General features: G+C 38.7%; 1 protein-coding gene across 1 annotated transcript in view; it reads left to right on the forward strand.

The window, feature by feature from the left end:
* Nucleotides 1–15,080, forward strand: part of XPR1 (xenotropic and polytropic retrovirus receptor 1) — a 168,628-nt gene that overhangs the window by 35,832 nt on the left and 117,716 nt on the right. The window contains exon 2 of the mRNA XM_007525845.2: nucleotides 10,363–10,414. Coding sequence (XP_007525907.1) covers nucleotides 10,363–10,414 — 52 coding nt within the window. The remainder of the gene's footprint in view (nucleotides 1–10,362; nucleotides 10,415–15,080) is intronic.

A 15,080-nucleotide genomic window follows, 5' to 3' on the forward strand; every position in this document is an offset into this window, starting at 1 on the left:
TTAAGGTACATTTTATAATTAAATTCTGTATCTAGATTAACTGGCAGACTTTTTATAGATATACATATATTACTGTTAGAAACTTATTTGATGAAGTATGATTGCAGTAATATATTATATATTTTCTGAATTTAACTTTGTCAGGCCCAATAGTACATACCTGTCAACAACTGACAGTGCCTGGCATACTTAATAGTTCATGTATTTCTTGGATCAATTATTTCATGTGATTTTGATACCAGTCTTGTTGACATGTAGAGAAGAAAACATTTTATGAAATAAAGAGTTTGGTATTTAAGTCCAGATAGCTAGTTTGTGGTGGAGTCAGGATATGAACCCAGGTTTGACTAATTTCAGGTTCCATTCACTGCTGTGGGGTTCTTCATGTTGTGTTGCACTGAGGTAGGGAGAGAACTGAAAGAGAAACAGTAGATATGGAGAAATTTGGTAATTAGAATTGTCATGACTATAGTCAGGAGTAACAAATGCTGATGGAATTGGAATAGAAAGTGCACTTGAGGTCAGAGTGTTGCTTGGGAACACTATATGACTTGCCTGCCAAAAAGCCTCATGGAGTATCTTTTTACCTTGGTGATTTCACTTTGGCCAGGTTCTGATCAGCAGTTGGTCTTTTCTGTGATTCCAGATTGATGGGGCTACACAGTAGTATATAATTAAATAATTGCATGATATTAAGGAGCTTACATGGGATTGTGATATATAAAAATCTGGGTGCTAACTTAATAAATGTATAATGGAAAGTATATCAAGTAAACACATTCTAGATTAAAATTGGTTTTCCCTGTCACCAAGATATAAGGAGGGAGGATTTATAACCAGAAGTTTGCTGGGTAAGAATGTAATTGGAAAGGGAAAGTTAATGATTCAGATAGTTAATGCTGTCTGGTCAAGCTCCTGTGGTTTGGTTGTCAGATCCTTGGTTTGGGTATCTTCTTTCCTGGTGGTTTGGATTTACAACCATTATTTTAATTTGAAACTCCCCTTTTCCTGTGCTTTTCATGAAGACTTTCACTGCAGCTATGCTGGTTTAGGAGCGTTTATTTATTGATTTTTAAAGGAAATTTTTCTGGGCATATGGATTTCTGCTTTTTTATATTTCATTATTGTTATTTTTAATTCTTCTTCTAGCGTTTGCCCTTCTTCCGTAGCCAGTCAACAGCATCAGGTTGAGCCTGATGTAAAGTTTCGAGACCTCCTTTGAATCTGGAGAGGTGGCAGTCATTGAATATGTGGGTCATAGTCTGTCTGTAGCCGCAGGGGCAGTTCGGGTCGTCTCTGGCTCCCCAGCGATGGAACATAGCGGCGCACCGGCCATGGCCTATTCAATAGCGATTGAGGAGGGCCCAATCATAACTTGCTAGGTCAAAGCCGGGTTGACGCTTGCTTGCAGGGGTCTGTGATGAGGTGTTTGTTCTTTACCTCAGCTGACTGCCAACTCTGTTTCCAAGAGTCTGGAACAGAGAAGTTCAGTGTAGGCGTAGGGGACCAGATTGGGTGATGAGACGTCAAGCGTTGAACAGGGTGGGCGAAGATATCCGTGTATATTGGCAGGTCCGGTCGAGCGTAGACGTGGGAAATGAACTTAGATGATGCCGCATCCCGACGAATATCTGGTGGGGCTATGTTGCTAAGAACTGGCAGCCATGGAACTGGGGTGGAACGGATGGTTCCAGAAATTATCCTCATGGAGGAATATAATTTGGAATTGACCAAGTGGACATGGGGGCTACGGAACCATACTGGTGCACAGTATTCTGCAGTGGAATAGCATAATGCCAGAGATGATGATCGTAGTGTGGAAGCGCTCGCGCCCCATGAGGAGCTGGCCAGTCTTGCAATGATGTTATTCCTCGTGCCCACCTTTGCTGCAGTTTTTATGAGATGTTTGTGAAATGACAGAGTGCGATCGAGAGTAACGCCAAGATAGGCTGGCTGGGCTTCATGCTGGATTCTCGTATCGCTGCACATTAAGCTCACGCGAGGCCGAGGCATGGTGTAGATGGAAAACAGATGATACCGTTTTTGCAGTGCTAGGGATCAGTCGCCATTTTTTACAGTAATCAGATATCAGAGACATGTCTTTAGTGAGTGTTTCCTCGAGGATGTTGAACTTTGATGCCTGAGTTACACAGCAGATGTCATCAGTGTAGATGAACTTCCTTGAAGAAGTTTCTGGGAGGTCATTAATGTAAATATTAAATAGCGTAGGAGCCAGAACAGAGCCCTGGGGGAGGCCACTTGAGACAAGTCTCCATCTGCTAGACTTGTCACCCAGATGTACCCGGAAACTTCTGTTTTGGAGAAGAAACGATATAGTGTTGGCCACCCATGGAGGCAGGCATCTTGAGATCTTGACTAGGAGACCACGGTGCCAGACCGTGTCATAGGCTGCTGTGTGATCAACAAAGACAGCACCCGTCTTTAAATTCTTCTGGAATCCATTTTCAATGTAAGTTGAGAGGGCCAGGGCTTGTTTGCAGGTAGATCTTCCTGGGCGGAAACCAGCTTGGGCGGATGATAGGAATTTCTCTGTAAGATGAGAAATACGTGACAGAAGCAGCCTCTCAAGGAGTTTGTAACACAGAGAGAGGAGAGAAATTGGTGTATAGCTGGCGGCCAGTGTTGGGTCTTTCTTTGGTTTCAAAACCGCTATAATCTTCGCACGACGCCAAACTTTGGACATAGACTCAGATTCCAAGATGTGGGACAGGAATGAAGCGAGCCACTTCTTTGCCGCAGGGCCCAGGTTAAGAATGAGTTCTGGGGTGATGTTATCATAGCCAGCAGCTGTTCCCGGTTTAACCCTCTTCAAAGCGTCTTCCAGTTCAGACAGTGAAAGAGACATACAGAGAGAAAGACAAAGATGAGAGCACTGTTCAGTTCTGGCTTACAGTGGTGCCTGGGATCTCAGAACCTCAGGCTTTACAGTCTTTTGTATAACTATTATGCTGTTTCTCCCAAATCAAGATTTAAAAAAAAATATTTATTTATTTACTCCCTTTTGTTGCCCGTGTTGTTTTGTTGTTGTAGTTATTGATGTCGTCATTGTTGGATAAGGACAGAGAGAAATGGAGAGAGGAGGGGGAGAGAAAGATAGACACCTGCAGACCTGCTTCACAGCTTGTGAAGCGACTCCCCTGCAGGTGGGGATCTGGGGGCTTGAACCGGGGTCCTCATGCCAGTCCTTGTGCTTTGCGCCACCTGTGCTTAACCCGCCTAGCTACAGCCCGACTCCCAGGATTGTTTCTTAATTTTGTATTTATCTTATACTGTGTACTGATTTTAGAATTTACTTGGAACCCAACAGACTGATTTGAAGTCTGACTTTATTGCTTATTGTGAGAACATTCTGATAATTTCTATCTGTAAAATAGTGAAAATTGCTAACAAGTAATTAGGATGCTGAGACAACATGTTTATAAAGCACTTAGCCTATCTGTGCAGGCAGTGATATTGTATTACTAGTGTTAAGTCAGGGCAGGCATTTGACTGTTGCAGATTTTTAATTTGGTCCTGGAGTCCAGTTATAAGCTTGGACAGTACTCAAAAGTATTGTTACTGGAAGTCTTACTGGATTCTAAGGACAGCAGCGTTAGCAAATTGTATTAGTATGGAAGCTCTAGAAGATAGAACTGCTAAATAAAACTTTCTCTGGTAAAGGAAGTATCTTACATTTGTGTTAGCCATAGTTATTAGCAATATATGACTTTTAGACAGCTGAAATATAATAAATATGCAGCCATGGAGGAGGCTCAGTGGACAGACCATAGGACTTGGATGCATAAGACTCTAAGTTCAACCTGTAGCATCACATATGCCAGAGTGGAGCAGTGCTCAGGTCTCTGTCTTTCTCTCATAAAAATAAATACCTCTTTTAAAAAATGAAATATAGTTTAATGTGATTGAGGAATTATATTTTAAATTTTATTTGCTTTTAGCTAGTTAAAAAAATTAATTTTAGGACCAGAGAGATAGAGTACGGTAGCCCCAGAGGTCCCAGGTTCAAATCCCAGCACTACCACATTGCCAGAGTTGAGCACTACTCTGGTCTCTCACATACATACATACATACATACATACATACATACATACATACATACATACATACGAAATGTCCCTATTTTAATAGGAACATATGACTAGTGGCTTTGCATATTTAAAACTTTTTCTGCTTGTAGTTATAGTGAGGAGGACAAATTGTCCTAATTTACTGGGTTGAGTTGTTGAAAAAGTTATGATGCATTTTTTGCATAGAAAAATATGTTCATGACTTTTCTGGCAATTTACCGGCTTCCTTTCACTGCTCTATGCACACATACATGAATATGTATTCATGTATTATATCTGTTTCTGTTTTAGAGTCAGTCCAATCTATGCATTTTTTTCTCTGTGTAAGCATTAGCCATTTGCTTTTTAATTGAGGTACATTTGAAATGTAACAACTTTATGTACATAATTATTTAATATTGTATATATTGTGAAATAATTATCACAATAAGTCTAATATCCATCATTATACATAGTTAGAAAATTTTAATTTCTTAAGAGAGGCAGCTCTCATAGTAACTTTCAAATATACTATACAGTATTTCTTTCTGTTGATGACAAGCTGTACTTCCTGTGGGTTATTTAAGTCATAATTGGAAGTTTGTGCCTTTGGCCCTGTTACATATTTTCTCCCTACCTTTGGCAATTGCTGCTAATCTGTTCTTTATATCTATGAATCTTTTTTTAATTTAAGATGTCAGATATCCGTGAGATCATATAGTTTTCTCTCTCAGCATAATGCTATCAAACAGGTTGATCTGCATTGTTGCAAATGCTAAGATTTCATTCTTTTTGTGATTGAAAAATATTCTACAATTTTTTAAATACTGGTTTGCAATATTATAAGGTTTTAGGAGTATAGTGTGTGCACATGAGTGTTTGTGTACAATAAAAGCACTTACTGCTGAAGTTTCTGTGTCAACACAACAAATGAAAACTTCGTTTCTCTTTGCTTATCACCTTAGTTTTCAGAGGCTAGGAGTTTGGTGGTTATTATTTTTTTGGTAAATTAATTTTTTAGATGGTATATGTGAGTGATACCATCCAGCAGTTGTTTCCTATCTCTTTATTTATTTCACTTAGTATAATTGCTATTAGTTCTACACATTTTGAACTGAATCACATGATGTCATTCCCCCCCCCCCCCCACACACACACCATGTTATCTCTGGGGTTTGCTGCCTTCGTGAAAAATCCACCACTCCTGGTGGCCATCCCTCCCTCCCCATTTTTTCCTTCTTATATTTGATAGGATAGAGATAAATTAAGAGGGGGAGAGGGCAATAAAGAGGGAGAAAGGGAGACAGCCAACAGCTGTGCTTCACCACTTGTGTAGTTTCTACCCCTGCAGGTAGGGACTAGGGGCTTGAACTTGAATACTCGTACATGTTAACGTGTGCTTAACTGGCTGTGCCACTGTCCAGCCCCACAGTGTCATCTTTTTTAATGGCGTAGTACTGTTTCCCTGAGTATGTATCTCAACTTCTTTATCTGGTCACCTGTTTTTTAAAAATAGCTGTTGCTGGGGCTTCACTGCTTTGGTCTGACTTTTTCAGACAGAGAGACAGAGGTTAGAGGGGAAGACACTAGCTTCTCCACTTAAGTGGAAGCTTACTTGAACCTGGGCCTCCTGCATGGCAAAGCAAGCATGTTATTTGGTCAGCCCTTCAGTTATCTGTTGATGTGCATACATATGTTGGCAGTTGTGAACAGTGCATCTTGGAACAAAGGAGGTATATATATATCATCTTGAATTACATTGTGTGTGTGTGTGTGTGTGTATGTGTGTGTGTGTGTGTGTGTGCGCCTGTGTACATGTGCATTTCTTTTGGATATATGCTGAGTAGAATTACAAGATCAGAATGTATTCCTGCTCCTTTCCCTTTCCCTTTCCTTTCAGTAGCACTACTCAGTTTTGACTTATTATGGTGCTAGAAATTGAACCTAGACCTCTAAGCCTCAGACTTGAGAGTCTGTTGCATAACTACTATACTATCTCCATCTCTCTGGTTGCCTTTTAAAATTAAATTAAACTAATTAGTTTTGAACAGAGCACTGCTCAGCTCTGGCTTATGGTGGTACTGGGGATTGAATCTGGGACCTTAGAGCCTCAGACATGAAAGTCATTTGAATAACCATTATGTTGTCTCCCTAGTTCCTCATTTGAATTTTTTATTTGTAAATTTTATTTATTAGGGTGAGAGAGAGAGAACCAGAGCATCACACTAGAATATACAACGTCAGTCATCAAGCTCAGAAGCTCATGCTCTAGACTCCCACATTTCTAGTGATTGTGCCTCCTTTTAGCTTCCCCCATTTTGTTTTATTTTACTTGCTTTTTATGCTTATATTTATTTATTTATTTATTGGTTAGGGAGAAACTGAATGAGAGGGGGAGATAGGGAGAGAAAGAGAGACATCTGTGGCACTGCTTCACTGCTCATGAAACATCTCCCTTGCAGGTGGGGGATGTAGGCTTGAACTCAGGTCTCTGTACATTGTAACATATGTACTCAATCAGGTGTATGCTGTACCTGGCTCCTCATTTTATTTATCTTAATGTGTGTGTGTGTGTATGTGTGTTTGTGTGTGAGTTGGTAGCATAGCGGGTTAAGTGCACGTGGTGCAAAGCGCAAGGACCGGCATAAGGATCCTGGTTTGAGTCCCCGGCTCCCCACCTGCAGGGGAGTCGCTTCACAGGCGGTGACGCAGGTCTGCAGGTATCTATCTTTCTCTCCCCCTCTCTGTCTTTCCCTCCTCTCTCCATTTCTCTCTGTCCTATCCAACAAGGGCATCAGTAACAACAATAATAACTACAATAATAAAAAAACAATAAAGGGCAATAAAAGGGAATAAATAAATATAAAAAATTAAATACATATATATATATTTTATTTTGAATTGAGACAAATTGAGAATGGTTGTTGGGGGAGGGTGGAAGGGGGGAGATACCCCTGTAGCACTGTTTTACCACTCATGAAGCTTCTCCTCAGCAGGTGGGAACCAGGGGGTTTGAACCTTTATCCCTACACACTGCAATGCTTGTGTTCTACCAGGTCCTTCACCACCTGATCCCTCCCCTGTTTTATTTTTTTGAGGGTTCCCATGTCACTTTTTTTTTTTTAAACATGGGCTGTACCTGTTTCTATTTTCATCAACTTTGTCCTGGAGTTCCTTTTTCTCCACATCCTAACACTTGTTTCCACTCATTTTGATGTATATTCTCACTAGTATGAATCCTTTCTCTCTGAGTGTGTGTGTATATATACATAAACACATCTTCACATCTTACTTTCTTTATCCATTTATGCATGTGTGTCAACTATGTAAATAATTCTGCAGTAAACATGGGATTGTGTATGTATCTTTTAAACTTAGTGTTTGTTTTCTTTGGATAAATACCAAGACATAGAATTGCTGGATCATATGGTAGTTCTATTTTTAAATTTTTGTTGCTCAGAGCCAGGGCCTCACACATGCACAGTCTCACAGTTTTTGGGCCAACTTTTTTGTTTTGGGACTACCCTCTCTGGCTTCTTCTCTCTCTCTCTCTCCCTTTTTTTTTTTTTTTTTAACTTTTGAGGAGCCTTCACACTGTTTTCCATAGTGACTGTACAAGTTTGCATACCCATCAAAGGTGCTCTTTATATCCTTATAGTCACCAATATTTGTTATTTCTCATCTTTTTTGATTAATAACCTTGTAACAGGCATGAGGTGACATCCAGACTATTCTGGATCATATGTCCAAAGTTTTATGGTAAGGACAATTTGTGACTACCAGCTTATTCACTGCATGCTGTTTAAATATTGTGTCTCATGTGGACTGGGGAGATAGTGCCATTGGTGGTGCAACAGATTGTCATGCCTGAGATGCCAGAGGTCCCAGGTTTAATCCCTTGCACTACCATACACCGTAGTTGAGCAGTTCTCCAGGTGGATATGGATATATACCTCCCTGACAACCTTTCAGTTTGTTTCATAACAGAGCACATAATTGATTACTGAGAGATTACATTTGAGGTACTCTTTGTTAATGATTGTTTTGAATCCTTTGAAAATCAGCTTTCTATAAATTATAAATTTTATTAAATAATAGTTTCCACAAATTGAGGAAACTAGATATTTGTTATATATACTGGGCTGTTGGAAAAGTGATGGCACATTTTTATATAGAAAAACAAAAACAAAAGTCATGACTTTTCTGTCAGCCTAATATTTGAGTGTAATACTGACAAACCAGATCAATGCTTCTAGTGATTTATAGTCAAACATCCTGTAAGGACTAATATAGGCAATGCTTTGTTGGTATCCCTACCCACACCAGTTCCCAATTGAGGGCTATTCTGTTATAGGAATAGAATGATATCCTATTTATAGAGTTCTCTGAATACCATAATGATAAGAAAATAGAGGGTCTCTTACTCAGTGGAAAACTGAAGTTGTAAGAAACAAAGAGTTATCCTTGATTTCATTGAGAGTCATGTTGATTTAATTGAAATTATGATTCAGTTTTATAATAAAAATTAAGACTCGTTTTTTAAAATAAAATTTTAATTCATCTTTATAAAAATAATTTGCTTAAGACCTGGATTAATGTATCTTTAGACTGGAAGTTAGTGGTACTTGAAACACTTGAAATTCTAGAGAAAATATTGGCTATATATACTTTTGAAAAAATATTTAGAAGATCCTTGTCACACTTGGGATTTCTTTCTTTTAATTTTTTTATATTTATTTATTTTCCCTTTTGTTGCAACACTTGGATTTATATGCAGAACAAATTTAAGAATTAATTCCTATAAAAACATTAGGCTGAGCTTCAAATACGATTTTTAGACAAGTTTGGGTCACTAATGATGGTTTTCTAAAAAGATTTCTGTGTGTTTTCTAGTATCTCTTCTGACACAAGTATAGCCCCCATCCCCTTTGTTTTTGTTTTTATATCTGAAAGATTCTAGGCCAGTGTATCTGAAAAAGGGATGATCATTTTGTTTCCTACCTCAGGACATTTGGCAATGTCTGGAGATATTTTTGGTTGTTAAAACATTGGAGGGGATTGTTGCTTAGTATCTAATGGGTCTTTAGGTGTAAAGGATGCTATTTAAAATCCTATTATGAACAAACCAGGTCTCTACAATTATCTGGCTCCAAAACTGTCAGTTGTACTGGAGGTTGAGTCACCCTGCTGTGTGCCAGTTTGGAAACCACAGGTTTAGATAGTATTTGAACCCTTGAAACTACATAACTGAATAAAGTTATTTAAATTTATGACTAGCTCTTTAGCTCAGGAATTTCATCCACTTAATTCATTCTACTATTGTAGATGGTAAATAGAAATATGGTTTTCCCTAATCCCAAACCAATTATCAAGATATCAAATTACAACCATTGAAATTACCTGAAGACAGTAGTTGATAAATCGGATTTGGAACATAGCAAAAACATATACTGTCTGAATAAGTATGGAATGCTTACTGAGGTCTTTGCAGATCTTTATTAAAAAGTTTTCATATCCAAGATGAAAAGAATTCTGAAGTTATCTATAAAATAACCTGAACATGTATGTCTGGCAGTAGCGCAGCAGGTTAAGTACACATGACGAGAAGTGCAAGGAGCGCAAGGACTGGTGTAAGGATCCCAGTTGGAGCCCATGGCTCTCCACCTGCCGGGGGGTAGCTTCACAAGTGGTGAAGCAGGTCTGCAGGTGTCTTTCTCTCCTCTCTGTCCTCCTTTCCTCTCTCGATTTCTCTCTGTCCTAACCAACAACGACAACAAAACAACAAGGGCAACAAAATGGAAAAAATGGCCACCAGGAGCAGTGGATTCGTAGTGCAGGCACCGAATCCCAGCAATAACCCTGGAGGCAAACAAACAAACAAAAAACCACCTGAACATAGTACTACTGAGCTGTATACTTAAAAATGGTTAAGGTGGTAAATTTAGTGCACTTCTTAGGACAGTTCTTCTCAGTTACTATTACTACCTTATCTTAGTAAAGATTATATGCCCTCAGGTAACTTTTCATTTTTTGCTAAGTGTCCCTTAATTTTAAAAATATACTAATTAGTCTTCATCTTAAAGGTTAGACATTGATGGATTGATAGGAAAGCATAGCATTTGGGTTTTAGTTTACCATAAGGCTAATTGAACTGCTTTTACTAAATCCTCAGTTTAAGGTGTCATATGTAGTCATTTTCTGACTATTGAGAAAAATACTTGCTTCAGATTAAAATGTTTTGTTATGTAAAGATTACTCATGACTTCCTGTATATCCTTTCTTTCTCTCTCATAGGCTTTTAAGGATATGCTGTATTCAGCTCAGGACCAGGCACCTTCTGTGGAAGGTAAGATGCATTAATCCCTATGTTTAATCATATAAATACTATATTTCTTTCAGTTTTTTTATTGGGGCGGATTAATGATTTACAGTTAAGAGTAAATGCAGTAGTTAGTACATATGCAGAGCTTCTCAATTTTATGTGTAACACTCTTAATATCTCACCTAGGTCCTCTTCCACCCTTATGCTCCAGGACCTGAAAACACACAACACACACACACACACACACACGTCCTTTATTTTTGTGCAATACACCAAACCCAGTTCAAATAGTTCTACTTTGTGTTTTAACTTCTGTTCTTATTTTTCAACTTCTGTCCAAGAATGAGATCATCCCATATTCATCCTCCTTTCTGGTTTATCTCACTTAACACGATACCTTTAAGCTCCATCCAAGATGAGGTGAAGAAGGTGAACTCATCATTCTTAATAGCTGAGTAATATATATATCACAATTTTCTCATCCACTCATCTGTTGTTGGACGCCTGAGTTGCTTCCAGGTTTTGGCTATTACAAATTGTGTTGCTGTGAACATAAGTATACACAGATCTTTTTGGATGAGTGTGTTTGGTTCCTTAGGATATATCCCCAGGAGAGGAATTGCAGGGCCATAGGTCCATTTCTGGCCTTCTGAGAGTTCTCCAGACTACTCTCCACAGAGGTTGGACCAATTTACATTCCCAACAGTAGTGCAGGAGGGTTCCTTTGCTCCCATAACCTCTCCAGCATTTCTTGTTGCTATCCACAAATAGTATTTTTATGGAAAGTGATTTTAAACTGCAGAGTATGAAACTAATATAATATGCCTTATCATGTAATTCATATCTACTTCTGATGTAGGATATTTCTTTTCTCCTTTTTCTCTCATACTTTTTTTTTTTTTTAATGATTCTAAGCCTCATGCATGTGTGATTTTTTTTCACTTCTCCTAGATTACTTTTTTCATTCAGGTAGAGAAGGAGAGAGATTATATAACCATTGCTGTCTCTGGTACCCATTATACTCCCATGTCATGCCAGTAAACATACCTGCACTGTGCATTTGGCAAGTCACATGCTTTACTCAGTGAACTCTCTCTCTGGCACCTGATTGTATTTCAATTGATTTTTTTTTTCAGTGTACATTTACCCTACAGTAGGTCTCTTAATATGTTCTTAATTACCTTAGCACTGTGAAACAAAGATACTGATTTAAAGCAAAAGTTCCTCTTTTTTAAAAAAACTTTTTTATTTATAAAAAGGAAACATTGACAAAACCATAGGATAAGAGGAGTACAACTTTGCACAATTCCCACCACTAGACCTCCATATCCCATCCCCTCTACTGATAGCTTTCCTATTCTTTACCCCTCTGGGAATATGGACCCAAGATCATTGTGGGATGCAGAAGGTTGAAGGTCTGTCTTCTGTAATTGCTTCCCCGATGAATATGGGCGTTGACAGCTCGATCCATACTCCCAACCTGTCTCTCTCTTTCCCTAGTGGGGAAGGGCTCTGGGGAAGTGGAGCTCCAGGACACATTGGTGGGGTTGTCTGTCCAGGGAAGTCTGGTTGACTGAAAAGAGAGTTAACATACAAAGTCTGGTGGCTGAAAAGAGAGTTAACATACAAAGCCAAACAAATCGTTGACCAATCATGAACCTAAAGGCTAGAACAATGCAGATGAAGAGTTGGGGGGGTCCTCCATTTTGTAGATATCAAGTAGGCATATTTTAGTTATATTTCAAAGGGAGTTCCTTTTTTTTTTTTTAAGGTTCATAGTTAATTACATATGAAGGGGTACGTGAGAGTAGTAGAGAGAAGTCAGAGTACCACTTTGGTACAGGTGGCACGGTATCAGATAGGGAGCTTCAGTTAGGCAAGTCTGGCACCTGCAGTTAAGTTTTTCCCCAGAGGTAGAGCCAGATTTCTTATCTTTGACATGCTCCTCACTCCTTGGTATCCATCCTTATATTAATCTGCCATTCACTAGATCTTTGCTCCAAAGTTAGCCTGGACAACACAGCTTTTCCTTTCTGTCCACACCATATTTTTAGACTGGGACTAGTCAAACTATGGATCATAGTAAATGTTTATATGCACATGCTGTATAAGCAGTTGTAAAATGACTGACCTGAGAAGTGTGATTATCATTCCAATTATCTTTATTAATTATTTTTCACCTCAATTTCTGCTCAGTAGTTTATCTCTATGGATATAACTTTTGAGAAAATGTAACTTAAAGTTGTAAGAGTTCTCATACTGATAAATAGAACCTGATTAATCCTTTAAAAATTGTTTTAGTGTTGGTTCTCAGTATTCTAAATTTTAGGAGTGCAGATCATGAGTGTGTGTGTGTGTGTAAGAACTCAGTGCACCTTCCTCCAAAGTTCTAATTAGAGACTAATGTAGCAGCTATTTCTTAAGTGAATTATTCTTTCTGAGTTTGGGTATTCTTTAAATTTTTGCTTTAGTTAGTTCTTTTTCTTGAGAGATGATTGTATGCTAAAAACATTCTAGATGTTCTTTACTATATGAGACAGAAAACTGGAATTCTATGAATTCATTCTAGTCACTAGCTTTTAGAGTCTCATATTTATGGCACATAATAGATGAGTTTAGTAAAGCTTGTTGGTTTCTAACTTAAAATATAATTTTTAAATCTTTATTATACTTATTTATGAGAGAGAGAGAGAGAACCAGAACATCACTCTGGTACATGTAGTACCAGTGATGAGTTCAGGGCCTCATGCTTCAGAGTAGCACTTCCTGGGGACCAAGTGGTAACACACTAGGTTAAGCACACATAATTCAAAGCGCCAGGACTAGCTCAAGGATCCCAGTTTGAGCCCCTGGCTCCCCACCTGCAGGGGGCAGGGGTCACTTCACAAGTGAAGAGTAGCACTTCCAGATCCACAGAATATCTTTTCTCCCATCCCCTCCCCTCCCCTCATCTCCTCTTACCTCCCCTCCCCTAGTCTCCCTTCATCTCCCCTCCCCTCTCCTTTCCTCTCATCTCCCCTCCTCTCTCCTCCCTTTGCTTCCCCTCTCTCCCCCATGCTACCCCCCCTCCCCTCCCTGCCCCTCCCCTTCATTTCTATCAGGGTTCAGTGCCTGCACAAAAACTCCACCACTCCCAGTGGCCTTGTTTCTTTCTTTCTTTTTCTTTTTCTTATAGAGACAGAAATAGAGGAGTAAGGAGAGAAGAAGAGAGACACTGTAGCACTGTTCAACCAACCAGTCATGAAGCTTTCCCCCCCTAAGACTAGGAACTTGAACCTGAGTCCTCACACATAACATGTGAGCTCTACTATGTGTACTACTGCCCACTCCTCACAAAATGTCATTTTTAGTGACTCAGTATATCTACCTTGTATTTGCATCTATTAATTCTGCATTCAACTTGTGTTTTCTTGGGGGAACAAGCGATAGTGCGCCCGGTTAAGTGCACATAGTTTAAGTGCAAGGTACGTTCAAAGACTTGGGATGCTTCATGAGTGGTGAAGCAGGTCTGCGGGTGTCTGTCTTTCTCCCACTTTATCTCTTCCTACACCCTCAATTTCTGTCCTATTGAATGAAAAGAAAAAAAAAAAAAAGGCCTCCAGGAGTGGTCGATTCTTAGTACCAGCACTGAACCCCAGCAATAACCGTAGAGTCCAAACAAACAAAAAAAACAACAGAACAAACAAAAACAAAGTGTATTTTCTTCAGCATCTCAACATCTTTTCCCTTACCATTTTTAACTGCATTGACACTTAGGTATTTTCCTAGTAATTTTCATTCACTTTTAGCTGTTAGCAGAGAAAAAGTGAATTTTGGGAGCTGGAGAATAGCTCACTTTGCATGTTCTTTGCCATGCATACAGCCTGGGTTCAAGCTCCAGTATGACACAGGAATGTCTTGGTACTTGAGTTTGCTTTGGTTCCCCTCACCATCTTGCCCCCCACCACTCCTCCCTCTCCCCATTCCTACCCTTCTCTCCCCCTCTTCCCTCTCTGTAAAAGAAAAAAAAAAGTCTGCCTAGGAGTAGTGAAATTGTGTATGCCTGAGGTTCTGGTATAAGAAAGGAAATAAGAAATCTGTGAAAGCATGCTCAATATGACAAAGTTTATATATTAAGAGGCTTTTCTTTATATCATTATTTAGAGATGCTAAAACTCTTTGGGTTCGGTTTTTAAGGTTGTGATTATAGACTAATCATGCCAAAGCACATGCTGCCTTTCTAAGGGGAATGTCTACTCAGATTAACTAAAGCCCATGTATGTGACTCAGGTTTGAGCCTGGCCCCCACTACATTGAAGGAAGTTTTGATGCTCAGGTGTCTTTCACATGTTCACTATGCTTCTCTCTCTCTATCTAAAAAGGAATATAGAATGAAACAAACTAAAGCCATGTAGCCAGTAGTATTTTTAAATATGGATTTTTCTTTTTTGAAATATTACTAGAAAATTGAAGATTATAAGACATCATTTAAGGAAACATTTTTCCCCATGTAATATTGAGGAAAGCTACATTGAAAGAATTCTAATTTAGTCTCTTTGGAATTATGCATCTATATTAACTATCTTTTACAGCATATTAAATGTTAATGATATTAATTTCTGTCTTTTTCTCTAGACTTATTTAGTAGTTATCTATAAAATAATGAAGCATGAACAGATTTATTAAGACCTGCCAACTTTATTTATTTATG

This window comes from Erinaceus europaeus, chromosome 9 (genome assembly GCF_950295315.1).
Source record: "Erinaceus europaeus chromosome 9, mEriEur2.1, whole genome shotgun sequence".
Classification (NCBI taxonomy): Eukaryota; Metazoa; Chordata; class Mammalia; order Eulipotyphla; family Erinaceidae; genus Erinaceus; species Erinaceus europaeus.